General features: G+C 44.8%; 1 protein-coding gene across 5 annotated transcripts in view; it reads right to left on the reverse strand.

Annotated features, from left to right (window-relative positions):
• Positions 1–12783, reverse strand: part of RBM19 (RNA binding motif protein 19) — a 143414-nt gene extending 130631 nt beyond the window's left edge. For 4 of the 5 annotated variants that reach the window (XM_087880186.1, XM_087880183.1, XM_087880182.1 and 1 more), the window contains exons 1-11: positions 12583–12781; positions 10444–10626; positions 9080–9211; positions 8519–8560; positions 7055–7229; positions 5736–6043; positions 4465–4545; positions 3286–3364; positions 2195–2266; positions 1565–1765; positions 26–156 (exon numbers count right to left, since the gene is read on the reverse strand). In XM_087880186.1, the coding sequence (XP_087736312.1) occupies positions 26–156; positions 1565–1765; positions 2195–2266; positions 3286–3364; positions 4465–4545; positions 5736–6043; positions 7055–7229; positions 8519–8560; positions 9080–9211; positions 10444–10626; positions 12583–12717 (1539 nt within the window). In that variant the 5' untranslated portion in view covers positions 12718–12781. Of the gene's footprint in view, positions 1–25; positions 157–1564; positions 1766–2194; positions 2267–3285; positions 3365–4464; positions 4546–5735; positions 6044–7054; positions 7230–8518; positions 8561–9079; positions 9212–10443; positions 10627–12582 lie in introns of all 5 variants that reach the window. The other variant, XM_087880181.1, reaches the window with a different exon arrangement.
• Between the last annotated feature and the right edge of the window lie 6047 nt (positions 12784–18830).

Consider the following 18830-nt stretch of genomic DNA (forward strand, 5'->3'; position numbering starts at 1 on the left):
GAGACATCGATCAATAAATTTGTACCTGGAACACCTGTCCATCCACTTCTGCAAAGGCCTTCACAGCATGCTCAGGAAACATGTAGGTGACAAACGCAAAGCCTTTGGGCCTCTTGGTCAGGCCATCAATAGGGAAGTGGATCTCGGAGAGAGGCCCTGTGTGTGGAATAACGGATTCATTTGGAAAAAGGTTGCGGGAGAGGAACTACTCGGGAGGAAGGCAACGTTAGACTATAATAGTTTTGATAGAACAGTTGGCTGCTTTCTTGCTGTTGTTTCGTTATCCAACTAGGTCAGCGGTCACCAACTGGTGGTCCGTGGGAAAATTTTGGTGGTCTACAGAAAAACTGTTTGCATTTTTTATCTTGCACTAAATCAGGGGTCCTCAAACTACGGCCCCTGGGATGGATACGTGCAATGAACGTTTGTGTTGCTGCAGAGAGCGTCCCCCTTCGGGGTCTTTTTGTGTGGGTCGGAGGGGGACAGAAATTCCGACTTGGGGTCAGCTTCGGCCTCCTGGTGGGGGGCTTTGGGCGAAGGCTGGAGGGAAGTGCCGCTGGTGGCAAAGAGCCAGAGGACCTCGTTCCAGTGGGACTGCATCATGGCCTGGAACTGGCTGACCACCTCAGCCCACTGAGCCTCCAGGTGCCAGTACCTGGCCTTGCACTCCCACAGGTCTTCCCTCTGCTTGGAAAGCCTATGCTCCTAGTCCTCAGTGAGGTGTTTCTGCTGAGCCTCCTTCTCGGCCAGATCCAGTTTGAACTGAGCTGTTTGGCCAACTCTTTCTAATGGTGGCTGCTTAGCTCCAACACCTGCTTCCTGTTGGGGCCCTAAGGAGCCTGGGCGGGCAAGTGAGGAGTGGCGGGGAGGGGAGGGGTGAGTAGAGGCCGGCGAGGTGCCCCTCAACATGAGTGACATTGAGTTGGCCATGCCCACCAGTCACAGGACCACCTAGACACGCCCACCCAGCAAGTCATTAAGCAGATCATATTAATGGTCCACGGGATTTAAAATTATGAATTTAGTGGTCCCTGAGGTTGCAAGGAGGAGGAGGAGGAGGAGGAGGAGGAGGAGGAGGAGGAGGAGGAGGAGGAGGAGGAGGAGGAGGAGGAGGAGAAGGACTGTGGGGTCCTTGGTGCTCTCTGAGCTTGGCTGATTTCTTGGAGACATTTCATTACCCAACTCGGTAACATCATCAGTGCTAGAAGGGAGTGGGGTTTGCTCTCATCTTATATACTACCCTGTTTCCCCCCAAAATAAGACATCCCCTGATAATAAGCCCAATCGGGCTTTTGAGCGCATGGCAAATAAGGCCAAGCGCTTATTTCAGGGTTCAAAAAAAAATATAAGACAGGGTCTTATTTTTGGGAAAACACGATAGAGCAGGCCCCCCTCTTTATTAGCGCTGATGTTACTTGGTTCACTAATAAAATCCTCAACCAATGACCACCACGGTCCAAAGTTGCTAAGCTATGTTGAAATCTTCAAGAGGATCTTTCCAGTTTTTGGGAACCACCTTTTGGAAAAGAGGCTCCAAGCTCCACAAAATAGTGGGGCGATTTACCATGTTTGGCAAAGATGGCCTCCAATTCTTCTTCCGTGCAGGTGTAAGGAAGGTTCCTCACGAAGAGCCTTCCGGATTCTGAGAGGTCTTCTTCCTCCTCATCGTCTTTTTTGGTTCTCTGCCAAACCTGGCCGGGTCCCTTCTCAGAGGGCTTCCCCTTAGCGCCCCTCTCTTCTGGAAACAGCTCAATGTACCGACCGCCTGTCAGGTGAAATGCAGAATACAGGTTAAGTCCTCGACTTGCGACCGCCATCAAGCCCCAAGTTCCTGTTGCTAAGGAGCGAGACATCGGTGAAGTGACTTTCGCCCCATCTTACGACCTTCCTTCCCGCAGTTGTTAAGCGAGTCCCTGCGGTTGTTGTTGTTTTTTTCAAAACAATTTTTTTAAATTTTTTAAAAACACAAACATACATCTTTTCAGAATGAGTCATTGAGCCGGTCAAAGCTGGCTTCATTTGGGAACGTGCCAGACATGAAGCTCCTAATAAATAAATAACTGGATTTCTTTGGAAGCTTGGCTCAAAACTCATGATTTAATTAGGGCATCCTTCGGGGGGGGGGGGGGAGTCACTTAGCCCAAATAATTTTTTCCTAGTCAAAAAAAATAAAAATAAAAATCAGGAGACTCACCCATGTATTCTCGATCCCTCTTTAGGGCTTTCTGTTGTTCTTCCTCCGTGTTAAAATCGACGAATACGTAGCCTGTGGAATTTGAAAATTATTGATAATTCTAATTATTTAGAGAACTTAAAGAGTGCTGGAAACAAGAGAAAAGGAGGAAACAGCACGCTTATCCATTTGAATTACAGTTTAGGAAGACAGCATTATTACAAGCATAAAATTGTTTTTCTTTTTCATCCAGAGTCGTACACACACACACACAAAAATACCTGTGGCAGGCTGCATCATTTATGATAAAGGTTTTGGTCTTAAATTGATTATGCAATGGAGCCCTTAACACGCACACCTACACATTAGAGTAATAAAAATAGACAAGCAAATTTAAAAGGAAGGAAGGAAGGAAGGAAGGAAGGAAGGAAGGAAGGAAGAAAGGCAGGAAGGAAGGAAGGAAGGAAGGAAGGAAGGAAGGAAGGAAGGAACGAAGGAACGAAGGAAGGAAGGAAGATAAAACTATAACCTACTTCAAGATGGGATTGTATAGGAAGCTGTATGACGCTATTGTTAAGTGTGCAATAATGCTAAGTAATAAAGCTGCAATCTTATTCGGAATCCCAGAATAAGTACAATGGACTGGGGAATTCTGGGATTTGATGCCCACATGTCTTAAAAGTTGCCAAGTTGGAAAAACACTGCTCTAGTCTAAATGATCTTAAACAAAGATGCATTGCCACATGTATCGCGATGGTCCAATGTTAGCCCACTCCCTTTAAAGTATTTTACTTATTACAGATTTCTCATTTTTGGTGCTCCACCAAAAATATTCTCTTTGGCTTTGCCGGAAGTTCATGAGCAAGCAGCATAAATTATGCAAGATGATAGATGTATCTATCTATCTCCCACTGAACTGGTAGTAACAAATTTTACATTTCATCACTGGGCCACACCCACGATGGCCACGTCTACCCAGCAACCCCTTGCTAAAATTTTTTGAAGCCCACTCCTGGATATGCTCCCTACGACCTGTGCAAAGCTCTCTTAACAAACAAACAAACGGTAAGTAACCATCTAAGAGCATAAATGACAAAAAACCTCGTTATCACCTGTCTTGTTCCCGTGTGCGTTCCTTGCAATCCGGATGGCCAGGGGCCGAAGTGGCACGAAAAACTCTTTCACGTTTTGCTGCGTCCGTAAAAGGTAGACAAGCATGAAAAAGGCAGTTAATTCTAGAGCCAACCCACATCCCCGCTTTATGACGCCGCGATCTTTGAGAAAGTCCTCCAATATTGTGGCTGGTTTGCAGATGATACAAAACTCGGGTTTAAAACATAAAATCATAACGTTGGAAGGAGTGGTGGGTTGCTCCCGGTTCGCACGAACCGGTAGTAAAAATTTGTAGTAGTTCGGAGAACCGGTAATAACATTGGCTGGCCATGCCCCCGAACCGGTCCCCGGCCCAGTCGCGGCTCACTTAACCCACCCACCTCATCAGAGACTTTTTTTTTTTAACTTTTAAAAGCATTTTTTTCTGCAACCTCTTCGGCCGAAGAGGTTGTAGGAAAAAAAAATTGCTTTAAAAGCCTCTGGCGATCCCAGCTGAGTTGCCTGATCGTCAGAGGCTTCTAAAAGCATTTTTTTTCTGCAACCTCTTAAAGTTGTAGAAAAAATGCTTTTAAAAGTAAAAAAAAAAAAAAAAATTGGCCACACCCACCCAGGCACATTACCCCTCCTCCAAGCCACGCCCACAAAATAAGCCACGCCCACAGAACCGGTAGTAAAAAAGTTTAGAACCCACCCCTGGCTGGAAGGGATCTTGGAGGTCTTCTAGTCCCACACCCTACTCAAGCAGGAGATCCTATACCCGTGTTGGCGAACCTACGACATGCGTGCCGGAATACTCTTGATTGGCCCCGCCCACCCCTCCCCTCCCCTCCCAGGAATTACCACGCGGCCAGCTTTGGATGCAGGTAAGTGCAGGGTGCACGCGGAGGCTTGGCGAGGGTGAAAAACAGGCCTACTGGAAGTTCGGGAAGGCTGGAAATGTTTCCAGTCTCCAGAGAGCCCCTGGAGCCTGGGGAGGCCGGTTTTGCCCTCCTGGAGGCTCAAGGAAAGCCTCCGGAGCCTGGGAAGGGCAAAAAACCACCCCTCCCCCCCCATGGTGCAGGAGGCCGACCACCTTGGCCACGCCCACCCAGCAACCGGGCAGAGAACCCCTTGCTAAAATTTTTGAAGCCCACCCCTGCACACAGGACTTAGACGGGTTAGAAAGGGGCCTTACCTACCTCTGTGACATTGAAGGGGGCACCCCGCATTTTCACTGTAAATGCTGTGGTGGGCTCACAGGCTGCGTCTGATCTGTTTTCCTAAGTAAGAAATACAAAAAAAAAAAAAATCTGTGTTTTATTTCTAACCGGAGGCATTTCAACAACTGGTAGCGTAAGAAACGGCCTTTTGTTAAACCCAACAATTGAATATATAATTCTTCTGGTCGAAGGCATGCAGGCAGTCCTTGACTTATGACCACAAAAAAACCGAGGCCAACGTTTTTGTTTCTCAGCAAGACAAATTATTAAGTTTGGTCCCGTTTTATCTCCTTTCTTGTCGCAGACGTTAAGCGGATCACTGCAGTTGCAAAGCGAGTAACACGGCTGTTAAGCTGAATCCGGCTTCCCCCAACTTTGACTTTTCTGGCCAGGAGGTCGCAAAAGGGGATCCCGCAACCCCGGGACACTGCAACGGTCATAAATACGAGCCAGTTGCTAAGCACCTGGATTTCGATCCTGTGCTGCGGCGGTCGTAAGGGTGAAAAACAGTCATAAGTCCCATTTTTCAATGCCGTTGTAACTTCGAGCGGTCATTAAATGGAACTGTTGTAAGTCCGGGGCTACCTGTGCATGCTTCAATAGATAAAGGCCAAAATCTGAAGTTTGGGGAAAGTTAAGAACTGGATCACAGGCCCTGAAGAATGTTTGCTCCATTGGGATGCATCAGAGTATGAATATTCATAGACTGGACATAGACATGGTAACAGGTCAGCCAATGGGGACTGTTTGGAAACTGAAACAGTATTTGCTGTGTGAGCAACAAGGACCCAGTTTGTGGGGGCAATAAGCTGACTTTGTATATACAAATATACAAAAGTATGAAGGCTATTGCTTAATGCATTGTAAGCCGCCCTGAGTCTCCGGAGAAGGGCGGCATATAAAAATAAAATAAATGAATAAAATAAATAAATAAGGAGCCTGGGCGTGGCTTAGGCTTAGCTTAACTGCCCTGTATAGAGGAGGTTCTCTTTGTCTGTATTAAGCGCTGAGTTCTGAAACTGAAACTAGTCTGCTCTCAGAATTGGAATTGAAACTGAAACTAATCTCTGCTGTTCTCTCCTCTGCCTGTGTTTTTTGCCCGTAACTACTACCACGTTGGAAGACTCTGCTGTTGGTATTGTATGCGTTATTATGTATATGAAGAGAAGTTAATGAATCCTGCGGAATCAGTTACCTGTGTGTGCTTTATCTGAAGGTGCTTTCTGCAACAAGCTCTTGACAGGACATACCTGTGATGTCATTTTGGTACCCTTGGTGTCCTCCGTGAGATTCTGGACTTTGACTTTTCCCGTCAGCTTGGTCTTGGTGTCAGAAACAGCACCTGGCTTGAGGCTGGTCTTCTTTTCCATCTCTTCTTCTTCTTCTTCTTCTTCTTTTTCTCCTCCATCAGACGCCTCACTGTCCATCTCCTCGTCCTCGCTCTCCTCTGCCGACGAAGGCGAGGATTCGTCCCCCTTCACCACTTTGGACCGCAAATAATCCATGTCGGAGAGCTGTTGCTGGACTGCTGCTTTACTCGGAGAGCTTTTGCCTTTCTCTGGGGATGAAGGAAGAACAGAACGCGTCAGCTACTCTTCTGACCTAGGCTTCCCCAGCAGCACGAAACCGAGTCCTCGTCCCCATAAACCCCTTTTATTTATTTATTTATTATTTTTTAAATTTGATTTATATGCCGCCCTTCTCCGAAGACTCAGGGCGGCTTACAGTGCGTTGACAGTGAATTCCTTTCCAGCAAAGTCTTTCCTCTCCCAGTGTCTTTCAAGATGGTTCCCAATTACCGACCTCCACCAGACCACAAGAAAGATGTCCAAGAGCCCCCAAACTTTGAAAAGAAGACCAATGCTTTGGAAGTATGTCTATGGCAGTGATGGCTAACCTTTTTGCCATCGCGTGCCAGGAGCAGGGGAGGGGGGGTTGCGCGCATGCTCGCCCACACCCATAATTTTATGTGCCCCGCCCCCATGCATGCATGACCCCCCCCCCAGCCCGCTCCTGGCATGTGATGGCACGGTTTTCTCTCTTCCCAGCCTCTAGAGCCTTTCTAGGAGCCTGGGGAGGGCGCAAACAGCCTTCCCCAACCCCCCGGAGACTGGAAACAGTCCGTTTGCCGACTTCCAGTGGGTCTGGAAGGCCCGAAAATCAGCTGGCGTGCCCACCAATATGGCTACATGTGCCACCTGTGGCAGACGTGCCATAGGTTCACCATCACGGGTCTATGGAGATTCTCAACCACTGATTGTCCCAAAGATTGCTTTTGGACTTGCTTGGAGTTTTTTATTCCTTTGAAAACATTTCACTTCTCCTGCAAAAGCAAGATTGCTTTTGGACTTGCTTGGGGTTTTTTATTCCTTTGAAAACGTTTCACTTCTCCTGCAAGAAGCTTCTTCAGTTCTAGCCAAAGAAGAGTTAGAACCGAAGAAGCTTTCTGGGTGAGAAGCAAAATGTTTTCAAAGAAAAACACCACGAAAGTCCTAGAAAAAAGACCTTTGGGACAACGCTCTGGGAATTTATTAATAAAACTTCCACCAAAACAGAATGGCTCCATTACTTGAAGCAACCGTCGCATCCATCTCCTCGCTCGAGTCCTCATCGGAATCGAAGTTCAGATAATCTCCAACCACCTCAGGACGTTCCTCAGCTTTAGTGTCATTAGACCAAGTTGCAACCTGGGACCGTTTCTGATGGACTGCCAAAAAGTCTTGAAACGCTGTTTCTCCTTCCAGCTGGGCAAAGATAGGATCGTGGTTAGAAAAGGATCGTGGTTAAAAGAAGTCATACAATATTTGGGGCAACTCCTTCACCAAGGGCAAAGTTTGAAGGACAATGTCCCCTATTTTAGGATGTAATTATTTTAAGGACATGAGAAAAAAAATTGAAGGATCTCACGGTATTCCAAAAAATCTCCATCACTGCCACAAATTTTGGAGAAAGTTAAATTAATGTGGCTAATTGCTAATGTGGTTAATTGCTAAAGTGTTACTAATTACAGTAGTGGCCAACATTGTGGAAACCTTTTGGGAAAAGTGTATTTTTGAGGTTTGATGGCTAATAACACCACTTTTTTTTTTGGAGTTTAAAGATCATCCTATTCCACTGCTGGAATGGCTTGGGAATAGCCCAGATCTTAACCCCATTGAAAATCTATGGAGCCGACTAAAGACACTTGTTAGTCAGAAGCGACTCAGCAATAAAACCCAGTTAATCGAAGCCATCATTCCATCTTGGTTTCACATTAGAACAGCTGCAGAACTAAAAGACTTGGTTCGCTCCATGGGAAGACGTTGTAAGGCCATCATTCATGCTAAAGGTTACCCAAAGAAGTATTAACTGACATGGTGATAATTTTTGCATATCTCTCTTTTTCTATGGTGATCATTTTTGTATATCTCATTTTTTTCCTGTGTGTTTTACTTTTCTTTATACCGTAACTGCTATTCTAATAGCAAATCCTTCATAAAAGTTATTGCATTACATTCTTGATTAAATTTATCTTTCCACTGATATATGATTTTATGGTACTACTCCCCAAAAAAGTGGCATTATTAGCTAGTTTTAGAAAATACACTTTTCCCAAAATTTCCACAATTTTGGCCACTACAGTAATTGCTAATCTTCTTGACTCAGCAGTATGCAAATAAAATAAATAACAAGCATTTTTTTCTTCTACCTTTTTTTTGCAATGCAAGGAATATCGTGACATAGAAAGTTAAGCAATAAAGTAAACAAACAGAAGAATATAAGTAGCAAAACCAAAAGTAAAAGCAAAATAAAAAGTAGCATATTAAAAAAAAAAGTCACCAAAATAGGCCATAACCCATTCAGGTACAAAAATGATACACTAGCAATCTTAAAGAGCAATGGAAAGTGATGTTACAAATTCAGTAACTCCCAAAACAAAATGCCTGTGTGGTTTTTTTGTAAAACAAAAACTGCTTAATTCAAATGGTGACAAACATCACTCTTTTGCTTCTCATGGGCATCGCTATCCTCCTTGCAAATGATTCGGATTTACCTCTTTCAATTGTCCTGCTTTGTTTTTCTTCTTTGGTCCATCCTAGGAAACAAAAGGGAAAAAGTTTAAAACATTATATACAAGGAAAAGTTAAAATGAATTTAAAAGTCACTAAGTTGAGGCAGAGAAAAGAACGTAGAATAACTGAGAGTCCTTAAAGGTAAAGGTTCCCCTTGCACATCTGTGCTAGTCGTTCCTGACTCTAGGGGGCGGTGCTCATCTCCGTTTCAAAGCCGAAGAGCCAGCGCTGTCCGAAGATGACTCCGTGGTCACGTGGCCGGCATGACTCAACGCCAAAGGCGCACGGAACGCTGTTCCCTTCCCACCAAAGGTGGTCCCTATTTTTCTACTTGCATTTTTTATGTTGCTAGGTTGGCAGAAGCTGGGACAAGTCACGGGAGCTCACCCCGTTAAGCAGCACTCGGGATTCAAACTGCTGAACTGCCGACCTTTCGATCAACAAGCTCAGCATCTTAGCCACTGAGCCACCACATCCCTTTTTGAGAATCTTTACCTAAAGGCAATTTGACATGCAGGGGGAAAAAAAAATCTTTTTCTTACTTGTTTCTTTTCTGCGTGGTCTGAATTCTTCGTGGGTTTTTTAGGGGTTTCCTTTAACAGCTGGGGCTTACTCGAATGTTTGCTCCAAGCTTTGGGCTTTGATGGATCCCCAAAAGACTTACATACTTCAACCTGGAAAAAGAAAAAGAGCTATTTATAAGCCCACCGTCTATGGGGATTCTCAGTCATCCAGATCATGATTGTGGAAAGGTACTGATCAAAAGACAATAGAACTTTCTTGGGGTTTTTTCTTCCCCCTGAAAATGTTTCGCTTCTCATCCAAGAAGCTTCTTCATTTCTAACTGAAGAAGAATTAGAACTGAAGAAGCAGCTTCCTGGATGAGAAGCGAAATTGTTTTCAAAGTAAAACAGTAAGCCCACCCAAACCTCACTCTTGTTTCGTGAAAGTGAATTTCTACAGAAGACACTAGATGGTGTCATCATCTGCCTTACATCAAGGAGAGAGAGAGGAACTGAATCCCTGAAGTTTCTGAATAACAGACTATGGATTAACAATGTACCTGAATCTTGGGAAGGATTAGCAAACCTATCTTGTACCTTAAACTCCTAGAAAACTTCCAACAGCCTGAAAACGTCCACAATTTCTGGACCAATTTCAAAGGATAGGATAGGATAGGATAGGATAGGATAGGATAGGATAGGATAGGATAGAATAAGGAATAGGAGTAGGAGTAGGAATAGGATAGGAATAGGAATAGGAATGAATAGAATAGAATAGGAATAGGAATAAGAATAGAATAGAATAGAAGAATAGAATAGAATAGAATAGAATAGAATAGAATAGAATAGAATAGAATAGAATAGAAGAATAGAATAGAATAGAATAGGATAGGAATAGGATAGGAATAGGATAGGAATAGAAATAGGAATAGGAATAGGAATAGGAATGAATAGAATAGAATAGAATAGAATAAAATAGAATAGAATAGAATAGAATAGAATAGAATAGAATAGGAATAAGAATAGAATAGAATAGAATAGAAGAATAGAATAGAATAGAATAGAATAGAATAGAATAGAATAGAATAGAATAGAATAGAATAGAATTCTTTTATTGGCCAAGTGTGATTGGACACACAAGGGATTTGTCTTGGTGCATATGCTCTCAGTGTACATAAAAAGAAAAGATACATTCATCAAGAATCATAAGGTCAACACTTAATGATAGTCATAGGATACAAATAAGCAATCGAATCATTCTAGGAAACAGTCAATATAAATCGTAAGGATACCAGCAACAAGGTTACAGTCGTACAGTCGTAAGTGGGAGGAAACGGGCAACAGATCACCTCCCCTATGCTTCACAGAGGCTAAACAAATTTAAAAGCACAGATTTGGCTCACCGTGACTTTGGACGTGTCTATGAAGCTTTTGTTGAAATGAGACTGGGCGGTTTTGGCGTCTTCTTCCGACTGAAAGCCAATAAACCCAAATTTGCGGAATTTGCCATCCTTGGTGAATTTCAAGCAGCAATCGGTCAGCGTCCCAAAGGCGGCAAAGAGGTGGCGAAAGCGTTCTTCCTTGATCTGCAGGAGAAGCAGTGGCGATCAAGCCTTGGTAGTACAGTGGTCTAAAGCACCCTGTTATTAAGACCAGCTGCCTGCGATTACTGCAGGTTCGAATCTCGCCCAGGCTCAAGGTCGACTCAGCCTTCCATCCTTTCTAAGGTAGGTGAAATGAGGACCCAGTTTGTGGGGGCAATAAGCTGACTTTGTATAAATATATAAAAGGATGAAGGCTATTGCTTAACGCATTGTAAGCCGCCCTGAGTCTCCGGAGAAGGGCGGCATATAAATCAAATTAAAAAAAAAAAAGTCATCCAAGCAGAGCTAAGAAGGCTGATGCAAATCGCCTTATAAGATCACATCCTCTGTCATCTCCTGGATGAAGCATTTTCTACCATGGTGGATTGGTGGGGGAGTGGGGGAAGGAGGATTCGGGGTTCAGTGTTGTCTGATTCTCAGGGACCACCTGGAGAAGTCCTACGGTTTTCTTGACAAGGTTTTTCAGGAGTGGTTTGTCATTGCCTCCACCCCAGGACTGATAGAGAGGGACAGGCCCAAAGTCACCCCAGCTGGCTTTGCCCCCAGGGTGAAAACTAGAATTCACAGTCTCCCACTTTCTAGCTTTTGGCGCCTTAACCATCAGACCTAACTGGCTCTCAACTGTTTTTGTATTATTTTCCTTCCGTTGTTTTTCTTCCCATTCAATCGAATTTGATTCTTAGAGACTGCCTGGAGAAATCCCTGAATTTTTCTTGGCAAAGCTGCAGTGGTTTGACATTGTTGCCTTCCTAGGGCTGAGAGAAAGGGACTGGACCAAAGTCACCCAGCCTGCTTTTGTGTCAAAGGCAGGACTAGAATTTGGGAATTCCAAAGCCACCCAGATACCTTTCATGGCTAAGAAAGGATTAGAACTCCCAGTCTCCTAGTGATTGGACCAAAGTCACCCAGCCGACTTTCATACTGAAGGCAGGATTATAACTCCCAGTCTCCTAGTGATTTGCCCAAAGTCACACAGCCAGTTTTCACACCCAACACAGGACTAGAACTCCCAGTCTCCTAGTAATTGGCCCAAAAAGTCGGCTTTCATGCCTAAGGCGGGTCTAGAACTCCTGGTCTCCTAGTGATTGGCCCAAAGTCACCCAATCAGCTAGATTGGCCCAAAGTCACCCAATCGGACTAGAATTTCCCTGTCTCCCGGTTTCTGGCCTCTGATACGTTAACTCCTGCACCCAGCTGACCACTCCATACATGCGCCTGCAGCAGGGGTGAAATCCAGCAGGTTCTGGAGAACCGGTAGTGGAAATTTTGAGCAGTTCGGAAAACCGGCAAATGCCACCTCTGACTGGCCCCAGAGTGGGGTGGGAATGGAGATTTTGAGTATCCTTCCCTTGCAGTGGGGTGGGAATGGGGATTTTGTGGTAACCTCCCCTTGGAGTGGAATGGGAATGGGGATTTTGCAGTATCCTTCCCCTGGAATGGTGTGGGAATGGAGATTTTGCAGTATCCTTCTCCTGGAGTGGGGAGGGAATGGAGATTTTGCAATATCCTTCCCCCAGGAATGGGGAGGGAATGGGGATTTTGCAGTATCCTTCCCCTGGAGTGGGGTGGGAATGGGGATTTTGCAATATCCTTCTCCTGAAGTTGAGTGGGAATGGAGATTTTGCAGTATCCTTTCCCCTGGAGTGGGGTGGGAATGAAGATTTTGCAATATCCTTCTCCTGAAGTGGGGAGGGAATGGGGATTTTGCAGTATCCTTTCCCCTGGAGTGGGGAGGGAATGGGGATTTTGCAGTATCCTCCCCCTGCCACGCCCACCAAGCCACACCACGCCCACAGAACCGGTAGCAAAAAAAAATTGGGATTTGCAGCCATCCAATCCAAGCTACAACCGGCTCTCCAGGTGAAACGGGAAACAGCCAAGAAGCCACGATTTCTACACCCACCGCAAACCCCCCCCCCCCGCCTCGCCTTTTCTCACCCCGTTGGGCAGATTCTTCACAATCAGCCGCGACATGCTGGCCTCGGAGGCGGCCGCTTGAAGGGGGGAAAAAGCCGAGCCCGCTAAACACGCGTCCGCCTGGGCGCCGCCATTTTGTCCGGGCCGAGAGATCATGTGACTCCCAAGTTTTCTTTTTTTCCCCTCTTCTGCGCCTGCGCGTTAGGAGAAACGCCTCTCTGCGTAGCTGTTTCAAGGCGCCCGGGTGCTGTATATCTCCAAAGAGGAAGAGAGAGAGAGAAAGAGAGGATTTTACAGATTCTTCCGGTTCTTAATGAGGGGATTGAAAAAAAAAGTTTGAGGGGGGGGAGGCTTTTTTTTTTTCTTGGATGCATAGGATTTCAACCGTTTTCTCTGCAGTTTAGAAAGGTGGTAAAAATCAGTGTTGCCACAAAGAATCAAGCTATTCTTCAAAGCACCTGAAGTGCAGGGCAAGAAGCAATGGGTGGAAACTCATCAAGGAGAGAAGCAACTTGGAACTAAGGAGGAATTTCCTGACAGTGAGAACAATTAATCAGTGGAACAGCTTGCCACAAGAAGTTGTGAATGCTCCAACACTTTAAACATCTTTAAACATCTTTAAAGAAGATGTTGGATAACCATTTGTCTGAAGTGGTGTAGGGTTTCCTGCCTAAGCAGGGGGTTGGACTAGAAGACCTCCAAGGTCCCTTCCAACTCTGTCCTTCTATTCCATTCCATTCCGTGTCTTTCTACCTCCTGATTTAGTGAATCTACATAAGTTATTTGGAAGCGTTAAACAGGTTCGAACGAGAACCGGCAGTAGGGTTCTCTTGTTTCTCCCTCTTCCTCTTTGTCCTGTGAAAAACACTTGTTCCAGGCATGCGCACAGGCAGCTCGAGTTTAAGCCAATGCTTCTGAGAATGGTCAGCAGGTGGCGGCAGAGGACAGGAATAGTCTCCAACTAGCTCGCCCGGGAATCGCTACTTAAATATAGGATCTTGCAGTAAAAGTATTAAGAAAATACTTTTCTTAAAGAAAATACTGTTGGTTTTTTTTTGCTCCTGACACGCAACAAGAAACAGACTTACTGAGTGGATTCACAATAAACCTTACTTTTGTTCAACCATGGTTTACAGCTAGTCCTCGACTTATGACCAATTATGTTTATGCCTCCTTCTCTTACTTTTGTTCAACCATGGTTTATAGCTAGTCCTCAATTTATGACAATTATGCTTCTCCTCCTCCTCCTCCTCCTCTTTTAACTTTTGTTCAACCATGGTTTGCAGGTAATCCTTGATTTATGACCAATTATGCTTATACCTTCTCTCCCTCCTCCTCCTCTTGTTCAACCATGGTTTATAGGTAGTCCTGGACTTATGACAATTATGCTTCTCCTCCTCCTCCTCCTCCTCCTCCTCCTCTTTTAACTTTTGTTCAACCATGGTTTGCAGGTAATCCTTGATTTATGACCAATTATGCTTATACCTTCTCTCCCTCCTCCTCCTCTTGTTCAACCATGGTTTATAGGTAGTCCTGGACTTATGACAATTATGCTTCTCCTCCTCCTCCTCCTCCTCCTCCTCCTCTTTTAACTTTTGTTCAACCATGGTTTGCAGGTAATCCTTGATTTATGACCAATTATGCTTATACCTTCTCCTCCTCCTCCTCCTCTTACTTTTGTTCAACCATGGTTTATAGGTAGTCCTCGATTTATGACAATTATGCTCCTCTTCCTCCTCCTCCTCTTCCTCCTCCTCCTCTTACTTTTGTTCAACCATGGTTTATAGGTAGTCCTCGACTTATGACCAGTTATGCTTCTCCTCCTCCTCCTCCTTTTGTCTCCGTTTTCTTCTTCTGGATTATAAACCAATTTATATTCCAATTTTTTCCTCCTTAGGATTTCCCGTTGTTTTTATTTTTATTTTACTAATTGTCTTGCTGCGTCCTTTCAATTCCTTTCAATTCGGTTTGCCGCCCAGCGGTCCCTGTTGTGAGACAGGCAGCCCAGCTCATGGCTGAACTGAACGAAAACTTAAAAAAAAAAAAAAAAAAAGACAAGGAAGCAGACCCCGGGGCAGACAGGATGGTGGTGGGAAGTTCTGGAGCCACCTAATGCTACCTAACAAGAGACTTTCTCCCACCCGTCCCCGTTCAGATCAAGCTGCCAAGTGGCATTAAGCGTCTGCCTTTATCTAATGAGCTGGACATACGATGGCAAAACCCAAGGGAGCAGAGGTCACCTGGCGAGGAAATAATATTATGGGATGCCTGCAGCCCCGCGACTGGATTCTCACAGGGCAGACAAGAGACCGAAAGACGCAAAGCCTCTTTGGCTGGTCTCCTGCAGATGGGCGCAGCAGGGAAGGGGCGGGGGTGGGTAGACAAGCCAGCCGGGGCATCCTTCCTGCTGCCCCTTGCCAAGCCAGTCTGGAGCATCACATTATTAAGCCATGATTTATGAGTTTGGGTGGGGGGGGAGGCAGGATACTGAATGTCGACAACGGACTTCTTCCCCAGGTCCTTTCCACCCCCAGGGAGAAGAAGGGAAATTACAGGTGGTCCTCGTCTTAAGACCCCCAAATGAGTCTCAATTTTCCGTTGCTAAAGAAGACAGTGGTTAAGTGAGCTTGCCTCCCCCCCCCCGGAGATGGTGAGTTCTAGTCCTGCCTTAGCCATGAAAGCTGACCGGGTGACTTTGGCTTAGTCCCTCTCGCTCGGCCCAAATCACTTCATAGGGTTGTTATGGACAAAATAGGAGGAGGAAGGTATATGTTGAACATGTCTGACCCCTTGAGTTATTTGTAAAAATAACAAAGGCAGGATGCAATATAAATAATAGATAGATAGATAGATGATAGATAGATAGATAGATAGATAGATAGATAGATAGATAGATAGATAGATGATGGATAGATGATGGATAGATAGATAGATAGTAGATAGTAGATAGATGATAGATAGATAGATAGTAGATAGATAAATAGATGATAGATGATAATAGATGATAGATAGATGGAAGATAGATGATAGATAGATAGTAGATAGATAGTAGATAGATAGATGATAGATAGATAGATATAGATAGATAGATGATAGATAGATTGATTGATAGAGAGTAGAGAGTAGATAGATAGTAGATGATAGATGATATAGATAGTAGATAGTAGATAGATAGATGATAATAGATGATAGATAGATAGATGATAGATAGATAGATAGATGATAATAGATGATAGATAGATAGATAGATAGATGATAATAGATAATAGATGATAGATAGAGATAGATAGATAGATAGATGATAGATAGATAGATGATAGATGATAATAGATGATAGATAGATATATGATAGATAGATAGATGATAGATGATAATAGATGATAGATAGATAGATAGATAGATGATAGATAGATAGATGATAGATGATAATAGATGATAGATAGATAGATAGATAGATAGATGATAGATAGATATATGATAGATAGATAGATGATAGATGATAATAGATGATAGATAGATAGATAGATGATAGATAGATAGATAGATGATAGATAGATAGATAGATAGATAGATAGATAGATGATAGATGATAATAGATGATAGATAGATAGATAGATAGATAGATGATAGATAGATAGATAGATAGATAGATGATAGATAGATAGATAGATGATAGATAGATAGATAGATAGATAGATAGATAGATGATAGATGATAATAGATGATAGATAGATGATAGATAGATAGATAGATAGATAGATAGTAGATAGTAGATAGATAGATGATAAGAGATAGATAGATAGATAGATAGATAGATAGATAGATAGATAGATAGATGAGAGATGTGTGTGTGTGTGAGAGAGAGACAGACAGACAGAGAAGTAAATAAGCAAGCAGGCAAGCACGGAGCCAGCATCTCTACAGCAAAGGAACCCAGAGAAGAGACAGCCGCCTGATCCTTCCCACCACCCTGGTACTCCTCCATCCATCATCCTTCCTTCCTCCTGGTTTCCCTCTTTGCTGGAGCCCCAGAGTGGGCTCCAGGGATAGTCCAGGCAACAGCTGCCTTTGATCAAACCCACATCTGGGCTTGCCAGCGCCGCGGCAGAGAGACCGCGCCGTGATCAAAGGTTGGAGCCCTCTGACAGCCCTGATCAAATGGGGGAGGGGGACAGGGAGGGAGGGAGGGAGGAGGGGGGGCTGTCGACACTAGACACCTCCTCTTTTCCTTGCTCTCCCCCCTCTCTGGTCTCCAAAATCAGAGAACGGAGGTTCCCAGTTTAGGAATCCTTTGCAAAGATGCCTTTCTTGGAAGTGGGGGGGTGGGGGGCAGAGCCTCCATACCCCTTCCCTCCATCTCTGCCCTCTTCCCCCTCCCCACTTTTACTAATCAGAGACCGACCGCTGGGTCTGGGGTGATCCCAAGTGCAGCGAAAAAGCGAATCTGGTTGATGGGGTGTTGGGGATAGGCGTTCAGGCAGGAACTCCTGTTGCAAGATGGGTTCCTGAGCATAAGAAGAGCGTTAAAAGAAAGTTGAGTAATTCGACAGCAGGTTGCATTTAAGAAGAAGAAAAAAGACTTGTAATATAAGTTGCCTTAGATGCAGAATAGAGTCTCCGCGGATGGAGATTCACTGAAGTACAGGCAGTCCTCAAGTTACGACCACGGTTGAGCCCAAAGTTTATGTTGCTAAGTGAAACATTTCTTCTTCTTCTTCTTCTTCTTCTTCTTCTTCTTCTTCTTCTTCTTCTTCTTCTTCTTCTTCTTCTTCTCCTCCTCCTCCTCCTCCTCCTCCTCCTCCTCCTCCTCCTCCTCCTCCTCCTCCTCTTCTTCTTTTCTTTCTTCTTCTTTTCTTTCTCCACCTTCTTCCTCCTTCTTCCCCTCCTCCTTCTCCTTCTCCTCCTCCTCTTCTTCTTTTCTTCTTCTTTTTTCATCCTCCTTCCTGCGCCTTCCTCCTTCTTCCCCTCCTTCCCCTCCTTCTCCACCTCCTCCTCCTCCTCCCTCCTCCTCCTCCTTCCTTCTTCCCCTACTTTTCCTCCTCCTCCTCCTCCTCCTCTTCTTCTTCTTTTCTTCTTTGTTTCTTTCTCCTCCTCCTTCCTCCTCCTTCCCCTCCTTCTCCTCCTCTTCTCCTCCTCCTCCCCCTCCTCCTTCTCCTCCTCCTCTTCTTCTTTTCTTCTTCTTTTCTTTCTCCTCCTCCTTCCTCCTCCTTCCCCTCCTCCTCCTCCTCTTCTCCTTCTCCTTCCGCTTCTCCTTCCTCTTCTCCTTCTCCTTCTTTTCTTTCTCCTCCTCATTCCTCTTTTCTCCTCCCTACTCCTTCCCCCACTACAAACACTGTGAATTCAGTTGGACCGAGAGAAAGAAACTGGTGGTTTTCCCCAACCTGTGTTCATGCCTAAGGGAAGACTGGAACTCACAGCCTCCCAGTTACTTAGGCTAGCATCTTCAGCACTAGGCCGGATTGAATCTCAATGACATTTCATTTTCTACGTTCCAGTTGCAAATGTCTTTGCTCCCAATCTTCCCTGCGCAGAGGTCAAGCACAGAGAAAGTGTGAGAACGAAGTAATTCTATCTCTCTGGCTTATCGCCACTCCCCCCCCCACCTGAAAAGATTTACAGAAATAACAAAGACGCCTGCCTGAGAAAATTCAGGGAAATTGTCAGCATTTAGGCCAAAGAGACATCTGGCCAATTTACAAACAAAAAAAAAAAACTATTTCCAAGGGTGATGATACCGTCTTGCCTTCAACAGTTGCACTCTGGTGGAGTCGATGCCCAGCAGGGCTGCAGAAGACATGTGAATTGGCCGGTGGATATTTTTTCACAACTTTCTTCTGAAAAAAACCACACTGGGTCTCACTGGAGGTAGGGAGGAGGATGGCGTCCCCCGAGTCATGAGAAGTCAAGTTGCATCAGCTGGGCACGAAGTCACACTTCAGAGGAGGAGGAAAAACAAAATGTGTGTGTGGTGGTGGGGGAGAATAACAGAATAACAAGGAAGAGACCTTGGAGGTCTTCTAGTCCAACCCGCTGCTCAACAGGAGATCCTATACTATTCCTCGTAAATGGCTGCCCAGTCTCTTCTTAAAAACCTCCAGAAAATGGAGCACCCACAACTTCTGGAGGCAAGCTGTTCCGCTAGTTAATTGTCCTCACTGTCTGGAAATCACCAGGAGACTGGGAGTTCTAGTTCTGCCTTAGTCATGAAAGCCGGCTGGGTGACTTTGGGCCAATCACCAGGAGACTGGGAGTTCTAGTCCCGCCTTAGT

The sequence above is a fragment of the Pantherophis guttatus genome, chromosome 17 (assembly GCF_059756535.1).
Source record: "Pantherophis guttatus breed Tessera chromosome 17, ASM5975653v1, whole genome shotgun sequence".
Lineage (NCBI taxonomy): Eukaryota > Metazoa > Chordata > Lepidosauria > Squamata > Colubridae > Pantherophis > Pantherophis guttatus.